Source organism: Sus scrofa, chromosome 7 (genome assembly GCF_054392235.1).
Source record: "Sus scrofa isolate SSC_HxYL_T2T_F1_AM1 chromosome 7, Sscrofa_HxYL_maternal_Yorkshire_Landrace_v2.0, whole genome shotgun sequence".
NCBI lineage: Eukaryota > Metazoa > Chordata > Mammalia > Artiodactyla > Suidae > Sus > Sus scrofa.
This window is the reverse complement of record NC_139389.1, coordinates 40,718,114-40,734,011: the sequence shown is the minus strand read 5'-3', so window position 1 is coordinate 40,734,011 and position 15,898 is coordinate 40,718,114. Positions and strand designations below refer to the sequence as shown.

At 40.5% G+C, this 15,898-nt stretch overlaps 2 protein-coding genes across 3 annotated transcripts in view; one reads left to right on the top strand and one right to left on the bottom strand.

The window, feature by feature from the left end:
* STK38 (serine/threonine kinase 38) overlaps positions 1 to 8,197 on the top strand; it is a 103,977-nt gene extending 95,780 nt beyond the window's left edge. The window contains exon 10 of the mRNA XM_084967953.1: positions 8,059 to 8,197. Within this exon, the coding sequence (XP_084824079.1) occupies positions 8,059 to 8,085 (27 nt within the window). The 3' untranslated portion in view covers positions 8,086 to 8,197. The remainder of the gene's footprint in view (positions 1 to 8,058) is intronic.
* KCTD20 (potassium channel tetramerization domain containing 20) overlaps positions 1 to 12,796 on the bottom strand; it is a 48,926-nt gene extending 36,130 nt beyond the window's left edge. For both annotated transcript variants that reach the window (XM_005665921.4, XM_001929543.6), the window contains exon 1: positions 12,674 to 12,796. The gene's annotated coding sequence lies outside the window, so the exon portion shown is untranslated. The remainder of the gene's footprint in view (positions 1 to 12,673) is intronic.
* Between the last annotated feature and the right edge of the window lie 3,102 nt (positions 12,797 to 15,898).

The following is a 15,898-nucleotide window of genomic DNA, read 5'->3' as shown; positions in this document are numbered from 1 at the left end:
ATGGAAGGATCTCAGTGGGTTGACAGAAACGAGGGTAGTACCTAAGCACGGTTCTGCCTACCTTCAAAGAGCTTGCAATCTAGTTGTTGAGAGTGTAACAAACACGCAAGAGTTATAGAATACAGAGACGTGGTATTTTAGAATCAGAAGAGACTTCAGTGATTGTTTTGTCTAGTGGTTCTCAAGTTTAGCTGATAATCAGATTCACCTAGGGGAGCTTGTTAAAAACATACTCTTGGGCCCCACCCCCAGAGATTCTGGTTCAGTAGGTCAAAGGTGGTATCTGACGATGTGAATTTTTAACAAATTCCTCACCTGATCCTGTGAACTGGCTCTGTTTGGGAACAAATGATCTAGTATACCCTTTCATTTCATGAATGAGAGACTGAATCACAACAGTAGTCTTTTTGAAGAATATTTCTGGGAGATTATAATCTTGAAGTAGGGAAGCCTTTTTAATCAAGACCCAAACCCCAGAAGCTAAAAAAAGAAGAGAAAGACCAACCTGAATACAAAAAAATTTTTGAACTTCTAAATGGCAAGGGATTCTATAAAGAAAAACAAACTTTAAAAATTATATTTACAACAGACTTTTACAAAGAGTTTTTTTTTTTTTTTTTGTCTTTTTCTAGAGCCGCACCCGCAGCATATGGAGGTTCCCAGGCTAGGGGTCCAATCTGAGCTATTGCTGCCAGCCTATACCACAGCCACAGCAATGCTGGATCCTAAACCCAGTGAGCGAGGCCAGGGATCGAACCCGCAACCTCATGGTCCCTAGTCGGATTTGTTAACCACTGAGCCACGGCAGGAACTCTGCAAAGAGTTATTATCACAATATTCAATGAGGGCTTACGAAAATTCATGAAATAACTCAACAGAAAAATGGGCAAAGGGTGGCAAAAAGAGGCAAATACCCCAAAGAGAGCTTGATGAAGCTATACGAATAGGCTGCAAAATGTATTTTAGGGCAAAAAACAAATTGGGCAAGGGATCACATTTGACGGTATCTGTGCCAGAACCATTTCTCTCCCTCGTTTCTACTTTGGAAGAAAACCCTAACAAAAAGAGAGATGCAGAAGAGCGCATTTCAATTCCTCAGAAAGGCTGCAGAGCCTCTGACTCCACATCCCTTCGCCTTTTTCTGCTATAAATTGCTGAGGCCAGGCTAACAGGCTGGCAGATAAAAGCACAGGGACAGTAGTGACAAGGTTATAATGGCTTGGATATATTTTCCTGTCATCTCTACTTGACATCCCTAACTTACTGCCTTCAGTACCTTTTTTGTCAACATAACTTATGTCCAAGAACAACTTTTGTGCATAGAAGAGACTATTACTGTTACACAGATTTAAATTAAGACTTTAGAACTAAGGGCCTTTAAACAGTTTCTTTTACAACTTTATCAAATTACCTAATTTAAAATGTATTAAAAAGATTGAAAGAATACAATAACTTTTAAACTCAGTTCAAAACATAAAATATAGTTGAGTCCCCTAAAACCACTATCGTTTAAGTTTGATATTTCTAAACATTTTAAACTATACCTATAATCTTAATATATGTTCTCTTTTCTTACTTTAGCACTTCATCTACCAAGCAAATCTTTTTAAGTACTCAAAAAAACCTTCAGTAAATCCTAAAAAATTAAACTTATGTATCTAATATATCTCAAGAAGTTCAGCAAAGTGTTCTTATTTCCTTAAACTAAAAATCAAACCTAAACCCATTTACTCAAGAACACATTTTACACTGGAATCACAAACTTGTCTGTTGAGATTCTTCAATATGCTAAATTACCACAGATATTTCATCTTAAGGTCAGAAGGACTTAAATTAAAAAAAATTTTAAATTAGAGTTGATTTACAATGTTCTGTCAATTTCTGCTTTACAGCAAAGTGACCCAGTTACACATGTAAATATACATTCTTTTCCTCATAATATCTTCCATCATGTTCCATCACAAATGACTGGATATAGTTCCCTGTGTTATAAAGCAGGACCTCATTGCTTATCCATTCTAAATGTAATAGTTTGCATCTACCAACGCCAAACTCCCAATCCATCCCACTCCCTCCTCAGCAACCATAGTTTGTTCTCCATATCCATGAGTTTCTGTTCCATAGATAGATTCATTTGTGCCAATTAGATTCCACATATATGTTATATCATGTGGTATTTGTCTTTCTCTTTTAAACTTACTTAGTATGAGAATCTCTAGTTGCAACAATGTTGCTGCAAATGGCCTTATTTTGTTCTTTTACATGGTTGAGTAATATTCCACTGTATAAATGTACCACATCTTCTGAATCCATTCTTCTGTCAATGGACATTTAGGTTGTTTCCATGTCTTGGCTATTGAGAACAGTGCTGCAATGAACATAGTGGTGCATGTATCTTTTTGAATGAAAGTTTTGTCTTGATAGATGGCTACAAGTGGGATTGCTGGATAATATGGTAGTTTTTTATATTTAGTTTTCAGAGGTACCTCCATACTATTTTCCATAGTGGTGGTACCAACCTAAACTTTATTAAACTTTATTAACATATATCATGGCTACATATTATTCTATTTTATAAATGTTAACTAATTAATCATGGGGGGCCATGCCCACATGTGGGAATTCCCACACCAGGTACTGAACCTACACCACAGCAGCAACCCAAGTCACAGCAGTGACAACGTCAGGTCCTTAACCCACTGAGCCACAGGAGAGCTCCTAAATGTTATTTAATACTCAAAAAAAAAATTTTATTAAGTAGGTGCTATTATTATCCCCATTAAGAGATGAGGAAATGGAGGAAGAAAGGTTAAGAAAAGTTCCCACAGGAATTGTCACTGCAGTGGCATAGTTCAATCCCTGGCCCAGGAATTTCCACATGTAGCAGGTGTAGCCAAAAATAAATAAATAAATAAAATTTTAAAAGTAATTTTTTTTTAAAAAAAGAGAAACGTTCCCACAGTTACATAGCTCATAAATAGCAGCCAGGCTTCTGGCTTCAGAGTCAAATGCATGTTACCCTTAAGCTGTGTTACCTTTCCTCATAGGTCTGACTTACTTCATGAATTCTACCTAAGAGTCACAGGTTGGGAGCTATGACTTCAAGCCCAGACCTGGGCCAGGACATATGACCTTCCTGTGCCAGGACATATGACCTTCCTGTGCCAGTAAGGGGCACACCTAGCAACTTACTGTTTAAATAATTGCTTTGAGAATGGATGTGTGTATGTGTATAACTGAATCGCTTTATCATACAGCAGAAATTATCACATATATTAACTATACTTCAATGAAACTTTAAAATTTTTTTTTTTTTTTTTTTGTCTTTTGTCGTTGTTGTTGTTGTTGCTATTTCTTGGGCCACTCCCGAGGCATATGGAGGTTCCCAGGCTAGGGGTTGAATCGGAGCTGTAGCCACCGGCCTACGCCAGAGCCACAGCAACGCAGGATCCGAGCCGCGTCTGTAACCTACACCACAGCTCACGGCAACGCCGGATTGTTAACCCACTGAGCAAGGGCAGGGACCGAACCCGCAACCTCATGGTTCCTAGTTGGATTCGTTAACCACTGCGCCACGACGGGAACTCCTAAAATATTTTTAAAAATAATTTCTTTGAGATCAATTAACTCCAGATAGGGGTTGATTGTCCAATCTGAGTTCCCTGAGTTCAAATTAAGATCCCACTTAGTTTTGCTGTAACTTTCAACTTATTACCTAAAAACTGAATAGATTAAATTCTATAATTTCCACACAGGGTACTTTTATCTTTTATTGGATTCAACTGGTTATGGTCATTCTAATGATACCTCTAAGCTAGGAACAATTCAAGGCACATAATAAATCAGGCAAAGCTCATGACTCCTGAGAAAAAGCCAGTGAACATTTGAGGTCCCTAATGTCCAGGGCAGTCTTCTGCTTGCCATTACCTAAAACACTCTACAGGGAGAAATGCACAAGCCGTTAAAGATTACTTAAAGCTAATTTCCAGGAAATATCCCAGAGATATACTATTAACAATAATGTCTTTAAAAGGATAAGGCAGTGCAAACTAAAAAAAATAATAATGTATTACCCAATACAGTAGGCCATTTTATAAGAAAGAGCTAAATTTTTGCATGGCAAGAAAAGGTCTGTAGATCCATGGATCAGTACTAGTAGCAAGAAAACAAACATCAAAAATTCTGAAAACAGAGAGTTCCCGTCGTGGCTCAGTGGTTAATGAATCTGACTAGGAACCATGAGGTTGAGGGTTCAATCCCTGGCCTCGCTCAGTGGGTCAAGAATCCAGCGTTGCCATGAGCTGTGGTGTAGGTCACAGACACAGCTCGGATCTGGCATTGCTGTGGCTGTGGTCTAGGCCGGCGGCTACAGTTCCAATTACACCCATAGCCTGGGAATCTCCATATGCCATGAGTGTGGCCCTAGAAAAAAATAAAACAAAACAAAACAAAATTTTGAAAACAATCCAAAACCACTGTCAGAGATGGTTGAAGGACCAGTATCAGTTAGTATAAAAAGTTTTCGGGAGTTCCTGTCATGGCACAGCAGAAATGAATCCAACTGGGAACAATGAGGTTGTGGGTTCAATCCCTGGCTTTGTTCAGTGAGTTAAGGATCCATGAGCTATGGTGTAGGTCACAGACACAGCTCAGATTCCACATTGCTGTGGCTGTGGCATAGGCCAGCAGCTGTAGCTCCAATTAGACCCCTGGCCTGGGAACCTCCATATGCCACAGGTGTGGCCCTAGAAAGCAAAAAACAAACAAACAAACAAAAAACCAGTTTTCACTGACTCTTAGCAAAAATGAGGACAATGGAGATAATGTAACACACACACACACACACACACAAAATCGTAGTTCTAAGACAGCTGACATTGACTAAGCCATCATCAACTTCATAACAGAACTTCAAGAAAAAGAAGCACTATCATATTAAATATATACATGATTTTAAGATACATCCTGACTTCAAAAATATTAAAATACGAACTGAAGAATTATGGTATATGTTAGTGTAATGCTTTCTTGGTACCTAAATCAAATCTTTACTTTTTTGATATTAATGTCTTTTCATTTATAAAATAATGGTGACAGAAAATGATTGCTAGATTTTTTTAAATTTCCTAAAATGCTGGCAACCTTATGATGGGCTCCCAATTTCCCCCCTACTACAATTTTACCAATCATAAATCTCAACCACCTTCCATTCAGGACTACCAGTCCACAAGTCTACCTAAAACTATCCCCAAATAAGAATCTCTTGTTACTTCACCCTACTGTTAGACAGCAATTCTTACTGGGGGCAGGATTTTTTTTTTCCCTTGGGCTGAGCTGAAGTCTGCCTTCCTCCCAGCACCCACCATGACTTCCTTGCACTGCTAAGTCCTATCCCCTAGAATACTATATTGATCAGCACAGTATGGGTAAAACAAAAAAACCGCATCTGTTTGAAGGTATCAGACAACTAGCAAGATAGCTAAGACTGTAGAGAAGCTGTTATGGTCAAGTTTTATAGGGTCAGCCTGCAAGGTTACAGGCTTAGTTACTCTAACACTGATCTAGGTGTCACTGTGAAGGTATCTGGTAGATGGGATTAGTCTTTAATCACTTTAGTTTAAGGAAGATTATCCTACATAATGTAAGGTAAGCCTGATCCAAACAACTGAAAGGTTTTAAGAGCCCAACTGGAACTGAGGATTCTCTGAGGAAGAAATCTGACTGGAATGCGGCTTCAGTTCCTGCCCAAGAGTCCCAGCCTGCCCGTCCTGGTGGCTAGTCCAGTGGCCACAATCCTACACACCCAACTCCCTGAAGTAGATATCCTAATAACTGTGTGTGTGTTTATACACAAATAGATGACATATATTATTCTGATGATATATACACAAATAGATGACATATATTATTCCAATGATATATAAATACTACACAAGAACCATAATTCATAATTAAAACTTTCCTGTAAAGAAAACTCCAGGACCAAGAAGCTTGACTAGCAAAATCTTCTACACCTTCAAGCTTATCAAACTCTTCTAGAGAGCAGAAAAAGAGGGCATAAACCCCAATTCATTTTCTGAGGCCAGCATAACACTGACCCAAACTTGACAAGGATATTACCTAAAAGGATCATAGGCCATTTTTCCCTCATGAGCATAAGCACAAAAATCCTATGCAAATTATTAAAAAATTAAATCCAAATACATAAAAAAAGATAATCCATTATGACAAAGGTTGGCTAAGCATTCTAAAAATCAATTAATATAATTAATAAGATTAAAAGGTAAAAAAATATGCTTTAGAATAATAACTAAGAAGTTCCCATTGTGGCTCAGCAGGTTAAGAACATGACATACTGTCCATGAGGATGTGGGTTTGATCCCTGGCCTTGCTCAGTGGGTTAAAGATCTGACATTGCCCCAAGCCACAGCAGCTCTTATTCAGCCCCTAGCCTGGGAACGTCCATATGCAGCAGGTGCAGCCCTAAAAAGAAAAAAAAAAAAAAAAAAGAATAACTAAAATAGCAAGAAATAATATTGGAAAACAATAAGGCAGGTTGAAACAATATAGTCATAGAAAAAAAGACTGAAAATATTTATTATTCTCCCTTAATTGTAGGTTTATCATGTGATTTTTATTTATTTATTTATTTATTTTTTTGGTCTTTTTGCCATTTCTTGAGCCACTCCCACGGCACATGGAGGTTGCCAGGCTAGGGGTCCAATCAGAGCTGTAGCCGCCAGCCTGCGCCAGAGCCACAGCAACGCAGGATCCAAGCTGCATCTTCGACCTACACCACAGCTCACGGCAACAATGGATCCTTAACCCACTGAGCAAGGCTAAGGACCGAACCCACAACCTCATGGTTCCTAGTCGGATTTGTTAACCACTGCGCCACCAAGGGAACTCCAGAAAATATTGAAATTTTTTAAAGCTTAAAAAAGTTTAACAGAAATTTTTTAAAGTTTAAGAAGAGGGAGTTCTCTTGCAGCTCAGCAGATTAAGGATCCACTGTTGTCAATGCAGCAGCTCGAGTCACTGCTGTGGCATGGGTTTGATCCCTGGCTGGGAACTTCCACATGCCATGGGCAAAGCCAAAAAAAGTGTTTAAGAAGAAATATTAGGAATACCAGACAAATTAGGAATTTAAGTCAAATACATTAATAATTTATCAAGCAGATTATTCAATAGGATGACAAAATAATCTTGACAGCTTTAAATCCAACACAATGACTTAATGCAGAGACCTGATGGGCTTCTTCTTCCATAGTGCATGGTTTAAAGAACAGGTGGAAGGTGGGAAAGGTAGGCAGGCGAAGGATGAAGGATGATGCTTGAGTCCCAAGGCAGAGGGCATTCAACAATAAGGACAATGGAACATGCAGATTACAGGGCACGTAACTCCCTAAACAGACTGTTATGAGCTATGTTAAATTGTGTTCCCCTTGAGTTTCTGCTGAGGCACAAGCGTTAAGAATCCAACTGCACCGTCTTGGCTTGGATCACTGCATTAGTTCGTTTCCTGACCCAGCACAGTGGATTAAAGAATCCAGCACTGCTGCAGCTGTGGCGTAAGTCATAGCTGTGGCTCAGGTTCAATTCTGGACCGGGAACCTTCAGGTGCCATGGGTGTGGCCATAAAAAAAAAAAATGGTGTTTCCCTCAAAATTCATATGTTGAAGTTCAATGCCCTAAATCCTCAAAATGTAACTGGAAATGGGACCTTTAAAGAGATGATTAAGATTATATGGGAGTTCTCATTGTGGCTCAGCAGATCATGAACCAGACTAGTATCTGTGAGGACTGGGTTTGATCCCTGGCAATGCCATGAGCTGTGGTGTAGGTTGCAGACATGGTCCAGGTCCTGCATTGCTGTGGCTGTGGCCTCAGCTGTAGCTCCAATTTGACCCCTAGCCTGGGAACTTCCATATAGCTTGGGTGCAACCCTGAAAAGCAAAAAAAAAAAAAAAAAAAAAAAAAGAAAGAAAGAAAAAGAAAAATGATGATATGAAGTCACTGAGGTGGGCCCTAATCCAGTGTAACTGGTGTCCTTTTAAGGAGAGGTGGAGAGGAAGACACAGGTAGGAGAAGGCAGCCAAGCGAGAGGCCTCAGAAGAAACCAACCATGCCAACACCTTGCATTTGAGACTTCCAGCCTCTGGAACTGTGGGAAAATAAATTTGTTGTTTAAGCTAAACAGTCTGTGGTACTTCGTTACAGCAATTCGAACAAATTCTAACACAGATACAACTGCAAAAATTAAATGTCGCTCTCTCCCACCAAAACAGTGATTTACAGCAAATACATGGAAGGAGTCTTACATGGTTTTAAGGTATAAACTGTGATCTTCATGTAGAAGTGTAGATGTTAGCTGTTTTGTTCTAAGAAGTTGAACTTTAATAATCTTAACCAAATCCTGTCACAGATCTTTCCACTACACCCAAGTGTTTCCCAAAATTCTAGTAAGCCCCTGCCCCATGCTATAGTAAAGAACAGAGATAAAGTTTAATCTAAAGAAAATAGTATCTTAAATTATTAAAAAATAACTAACAGCCAGCATCTCCTGAGAACTTAAAATGGTCAGGCACAGACCTAAGCATTTTACACGAATTAACTCAATCCTAATAACCCTCTGAGGAAGGCACTATTACAACCTCCATTTCAGAGACATAAAAACTGACAAATATCCAAGCTAGTAAAGGAAGGAGTTAGGATTTAAACCCAGAAAAAACTGGCTCCAAAGCCAACATTCTTAACCACTACTCAATGAAGTATAATGAGGGCACTTTTGAGGGTAAATCTTAAATGGTTTTGTAGTCAGTTTAAGTTTTGAACACTGGCCCTGCCAACTTGCCAGGTGAATGACTTTGGGCAAGCTTCAGTTCTTTGTGTCTCAGATCCCTTAGCTACAAAATGGAGAAAATTAAATGAGACAATGGATATAAAAACATTTAGCAGAGTGTCTGGTACATAACAACGTCTGCTAATTATTAAGTCTTTACTATTTCTAATTCTACTTTCATGAATACACAAGAACTATCCAACAAGGTCTAATTTGGGGACTTCTTGCTATTTTTAGCAAGAAGTTCTCAAGATTCTCTTCTTTCAGCCATAGTTACTTCCTGCCTACTATTGCAGAAAGACATATACTATTCCAATAACCTATTTTTCAGACGTATACTCAATCAGATTAGTAGCTATATATCAGTCTTATATTCTATCTTCCACAAAGACACTTATAACTTTGGTAAGGATGACAGTATAGTTATGTGGCACCTTCAAAATATTCTGGATACTGTCCAAATATCTAGTATATAATAAAAATTCACCAGTGTATTTATCTTAACCTTTACTGAATTAAAAAAAAAATACCAAGTTCCTAAATTTCTTGGGATTAACAAGGTAACTGTTTGCTCTTATTTGTTCTTTTACTAATGGTTTTTGGCCGCACCTGCAGCATATGGAAGTTCCCAGGCCAGGGATCAAATCCAAGATGCAGCTGCTGGCCTATGCCACAGCTGCAGATCCTTAACCCACTACACCACAGAGGGAACTCTTTTACTATTTATCTCAAGCTCCAGAGTTCCTTATTTTAGTATTTCCACTCTTCATGGTTTATTTATGTAGTTAGAACACAGTGTCCTTCAATCTCCATTTTTCCAAATACTGCTTTTGTACTCGGGTGAAAGTCTCTCAGTTTTCTTCATCTACTTATAGCTGAGTTTCTTCAAACTTTTTCCATTTTTGAAGCATTCTTCCTGCAATGATTTAGTGGGAAGAACACTGGGCTAAGAGCCAGGAGTCCTCACTCAGCCATCTCATCTCTCAGACTCCTCATCTTAAAGGCAAGGGGATTGCACTAGGGAAACTTGCAATAGGTTCCCTGGTTTCTCTAAGCCTCATAGTTCCATGATTCTGGGTCTTACAACCAGAAAACATCCAGTATTCCAACAATTTCCCTAACTTTTTACTCCAATTAGCCAAGGAGGGGTAGGCATGTTGATTCGGGAAGCCCAGAGTATAGAAGCAACGACATGACATTTTGTAAATCAATAGAAAAAGATTAATAAGAAAAACGGACACCAAAAAGAAAGACAGAAAAAGGTCAAAAACACACAGCCTAACTCCAGCCTTATTCCTCTCCACATCGATCTTAAGAGGGACTAAGAAACAGAAAAAGCTTTTGGCAGCAGAGGAGGCTCTCCAGCCCTCCTATGGCCTCAAGGGAGCAATGCAACTCTGCAACCTCTGTGCAGTGTTGTTGCTAAAATGACCTATTACAGTGCTTTGCACAAAATAGGCATTACTGGGGTATGTGATGACTGAATTCATGTTCAGGTGAACTGAAAGCGCTCATAAATGCTACTGGTGCTGCTACACACCAGGAAATCTGAGACCTCAAGGCCATGGGAATTACATGGCATTGGCTGCCCTGGTTCTAAGGGGAAGGAGACTGAATTAGCGGGGAGGAGAGGGAGATGGCCTAACGGCATGGCTTACACACTGATGACACTGAAAGCAGCCCCCAGGAGGTAAAAGGACAGAGTAATAGGCAAGGACTACCTCTCAGGCAATATCGGAATACGCATGAAAGTATTTCCTACTCTGGTGTCAGAGTCCAAGAAAGCACTATCCTTCCTGAAGTTTCCTTCCAGAGAGTCAGACCTTGGCTTATGATTGGATAGGCAGCAGAGGAAAGTAAATCAACAAAGGGATAAGGAAGTTGGGCAGTTCTAAGAATTCTCACGTGCCAGCCCTATGATGACGTTTCTCAAAGTGTGGTCCCTGGATCACCAAGAACAGAACAATGGAGGAGGTGCGTGCTTAAAATGCAGCCTAGAGGATCCATCACTGATCTCTAGAATCAAATTTCTGGGAGTAGTACAAATCATGAGATATCACCTCACACCTGTCTATCATCAAAAAAAGAATACAAATAAATGTTGGTGAGGATGTAAAGGGAACCCTCGTACGCTGTTGGTGGGAATGTAAATTGGTGCAGCCACTGTGGAAAACAGTATGGAGGTTTCTTAAAAAAATAAAAACACAATTACCATATGACCCAGTAATTCCACTCCTGGTTGTATATCTAAAAAAACCCAAATCACTAATTCAAAAAGATACATGCCCTAATGTTCATAGCAGCATTATTTACAATTCCCAGGACAAAGAAGTAACATAAACGGCTAAAAAAAGAGGTGATACACATACAAAATGGACTACTACTCAACTATAAAAAAAGAACGAAACTTTACCATTTGCAGCAACATGGATGCACTTGGAGGGCAGTATGCTAAGTGAAAGAATTCTGACACAGAAAGACAAATACTGTGTATCACTTATATGTGAAATTAAACAACAACAACAACAACAAACCAGTGAATAGCACAAAAAAGAAGCAGACTCACAAATATAGAGAAAAAAACTAGTGGTGGTGGTGGAGTAATACAGGGGAGGGGGAAAGGAGGTACAAACTATTGGGTATAAGATAGGCTGAAGGATGCATTGTATAACACCAGGAATACAGCCAATATTTTGTAATAACTGCAAATGGAAAGTGACCTTTAAAAATTGTATAAAATTTTTTTAAATTATTTTTAAAATTTCTGGGAGGGGTTTTGGCATTTTTAAGGCACAAACTTATTTTGAGAACTACTGTCCCAGAATCGAGGTGGGGGGTGGGGTGGGTGGAAGTGTCAGGCACCAGGACGCGTTGAGGGTGAAGTTCTTTGACTCCGATTCATCATATTCAACTGCTGTAACTACAACACTTTGTTTGGGGGAACATTAAAAAAAACCCTTAAATTCTCAGGTAACAGCTGCAGATAGCTGTTTAACAGCTACTAAGGGAACAATTAAAAGGGCCTGAAAAACGCATTTTCATAAACTGGTTAACCAGTTCCTCACAGCCTTGTTTATCTTGTTAGTTTGTTCACTGGTTTCTCGATTAAAAATGAGTAGGTTCAATCCAGGAATTTTCAGAAAGAATCACAAACTCCAAAATAGATTTTTTCAATAGAGCAAAACTAGGCTTGTAAACCTGAAGACACTGAACGCTATACAAAGCAAGGTTTTATTTAAAAGAAAATTACCGGTTCAGGCTCCCCCAGCGCTTTCACACTCAGAGGCACTGATGAAAGCTAGCAATTTGTGGGTGGCAGAGAAGACATACTTCGAAGCAGGGGCGCAAAAAGTGTGCACTCTCCGCTCCAGAGTTTGGGAAAAAGTCTGACCAACTACCTAATTTTTAATGAATTCAATTAGTTGCTAGAAAAGAACGCGTCTGCAAACGTTTTATCCATTTACACGGCAGGGCTCATCATTTTTCTTCTTTGGGGATAAAAACACCAAAAGGCCTGCAGAAAAGTCAAGTTGATACTTTAGTCGTCCCCACGACGGTGCTATTTCCACATAAATCGACTCCCTTCTGCCCCCCAAAAACAGGCTTTACCCTCAGCAAGGAAACCAGCGGCCGCAACTCCTTTGCCAACGTTTTTCCTCGCGATGACCGTAGCCCCGCGGCCTTTCAACTGGAGGTCCGACCCGGCGCCGGCCACCCGAGCGGCGCCCGGAGGAGATGGCTCCCCAGCCCCCGACAGGAAAGCACCTTTTGGGGCCAGGCCCGCTGCCACACCGGGTCTTCGCCTCCAACCTGTCCCGCGCCTCGACTTACCTGACGCTCCCTGCCGCGCTCTCGCGCTCGGGGCCCGAATCCACCCGGGAGGCGCGCGCACCCGGCGCCGCGAGCAGTCGCCGCGGGGACCGGTAGTGCCGCAGCGGCGCGCGCCCCCGCCTCGGCCCGCGCGGCCACGCGGCTGAGTAACCCAGCACTTCACGTTAAGAGTCCCCCTCGGCGCGCAGGGCACGCCGGGAAGGTCGGGCTCGGGCCCGCCCGCTGGGCCACACGCAGTAGGGGGTCCCGTTTCATCCCGCGCAAGCCCTGCAGTGCGGTCGTTCTCACTCCGTCACTACCAGGGTAGATTGGTTTCCGAGCTGCGGATACCCTCTTTCAATTATTAAAGATATAAAACGGAAAAGTTAGTAGTTACCTGAATTGTGAAATAAGCTCGCACAGCCCTGGGACAGCTAGTGCTTTTAGAAAATTGTGGAGGCCAGATCTTTGCATACTTTTGGTGGAGGAGACGGCAAGAATGATGGAGTTCCTTTAACACGTTTTGCTTGGAAGCCCGTATCTGCCTAGGCATTCTGACCGAAAGGAGGGCGGGAAATGCCCACGTTCTCCCCCTAACCTTGAGTTTAATGAAACTACATACCATAGCAAATAAAGCAGAATTACAAATTTTTAATCAACCTGAAGCAAATTAGTGGGAAATTGGCCGTGCTACGAGTAAAATATTTCAACACTCAAAAAACCTGGAGTTCCCTTTGTGGCTCAGAGGACATGAACCTGACTACTATCCATGAGGATGCAGGTTCTATCCCTGGCCTCGCTCAGTGGGTTGAGGATCCTGCATTGCGGTGAGCGCTGGCCAGCAGCTACAGTTTCCATTTGACCCCTAGCCTGGGACCCTCCATATGCCACGTGTGCGGCCCTAAAAACACAAAAGACAAAACAAAAAAAATCTGTATATAGTCCATGACCTAAAAAGCATGAAAAGAAAGAAATAGCATCAGTCCTTTTTGTCATTTCTTCTGTTTTTTGTACTTCACAGCAGGAAACGAATCCGACTAGGAATCATGAAGTTGCGGGTTCGATCCCTGGCCTCGCTCAGTTTTGCTCAGCTGGTTAAAGATCTGACATTGCCCTGAGCTGTGGTGTAGGTCGCATACGCGGCTCGGATCCCGAGTTACTGTGGCTCTGGCATAGACCGGTGGCTACAGCTCCGATTAAACCCCTAGCCTGGGAACCTCCATATGCCTTTTTAGGGTGTGGCCCCAAAAAGACATAAATAAATAAATAATAAAAGTTATGAAATTTAAATAAAAAGCTATATTGATTATGCAAACTATTCAAAACCTATTAAGTTAATAACAGTGTTTTGAGTCAACTTTTTTATGTAAGTCTAGCAATTAATGTGGGGCTAATGAGGATTAGCATTGAAATGGAAGAAATATGAGCAAATATCTCATTCCAGTAGGTTGCAAATGGTTGTGGGATACTTGTACAGCAAAATTGCCTCATTAAAGGCAACAACTTTAATTTCAAAAAAAGCTATAAACTTGATCATTATAATTTGATCTTAGAGCTATAGAGGGCATTCCCAGTTCCTATTCTCTCACTTCACTTATAATGATTGTAAGGACCTGGTACTGTGTTTGAATAAGGATGGGCTAGCTTATTACGCTCCATTAGTCACCTGTAGGCAGTGATTCTACAAGGCTGCTCACCTTCAAGTGGGTAACTCAGCATTCCCAGCTGCTTCCACCTCTGGCTCTGTCAACCCATCATGGATTGTGGAAGAACTAGACTGCAGAATCCAGCAAGGGCTTTTTTGCCTCCTCTAGCTGTGGACCTGTCACTTCTGCTGACATTTCACTGGCCTGAACTAGTTACATGACTAAACCTGACTGACTCTAAGCAGCTTGGGAGGTATAACTTCCTGTGTGCCTGGGAAGAGAACCAAGAAAGAAGATGCCATGGACAGATAGCATTGTTTCTGTCACAGTGTGTAATACTAAAAGTAAATATAAACCAATTTTAATGTGTCATGGGATTCAAACTGTTCAACTAAAGTAGCACAGAGAATTGTTCTATGCCTTTATTTCCATTTCTATAAAGTACAATATTAAGTCTTTTGAATTAAAGAAAGAAAGAAAAAAACCTTTCTGATGTTCCATCAAGATAGTTCTTGAAATAAATTCTTCCTTTCTGGGAAGATTTCTCTCTATAGGTTTATAATATACTAAAATCTGGACCCATTCTGGTGTAGGCCCGCAGCTACAGCTCCAATTTGACACCTAGCCTGGGAATTCCCACATGCTACAGGAGCAGCCTAAAAAGAAAAAAAAAAAAAAAAAAAAAATCTGGCCCCAAAGTTGGAGAAATAGTAAAGACTAAACGGTTCTGTTTTTGCTTATAATTCAATATAATGAAAAGCCTTATTAGACCTGGTACTTTTTTTGGATAGTCATCAAGGAGATGGTGTATGAGAAACGTACAGACACAGAAAGCACAGGTATATGCTGCTTTTTTTCATTTTATTTCTAACAATGCATTTCTAAAAGGTGAATCTCTCAGATGTATTTGTATGTGAAGTTGAAACCTGGCAGACCTGGAATTTTCTTTCTTTCTTTTTTTTTCTTTTTAGGGCTGCACCTGCAGCATATGGAGTTCCCAGGCTAGACGTTCAATTGGAGCTGCAGCTGCTGGCCTACACCACAGCCCCAGCCATGCCAGATCCAAGCCACACCTGTGCCCTATGCCGCAACTTGTGGCAACGCCGGATCCTTAACCCACTGAGTCAGGCTAGGGTTTGAACTCACATCCTCATGAATACTAATCAGGCTTTTAACCTGCTGCGCCACAATGGGAACTCCAGGCCTGGAATTTTCAATTGTCATAATAGTCAATTCAGAAGGCAATACAGTTCATTTGACTAACGGTTATTCACTATTATTTAAATATAAATATAACATTTACTCTTCCTTAAATATAACATCTACTACCAGTAAATATTACAAAGCACTTTCCCCAATATTTTACATGAATTAAAGTTCTCAACAGCTCTGTGGGAAAGGAAAATCAAAACGGAGTCAGTATTGCTGAGAGTTCTCTAAACTGGAGCTGGGAAGCCATTAAGGAAGTGTGGCTTACGCATGCTTATAAAAGTCTGGTTGGAATCTGACCCTTTGACCTGATGAAGTCATCCAGAACATCTGCCAGAAACTCCTAGAAGTCTATCTACTGGTTAGACTTACCATAAAAAAACTCATGATT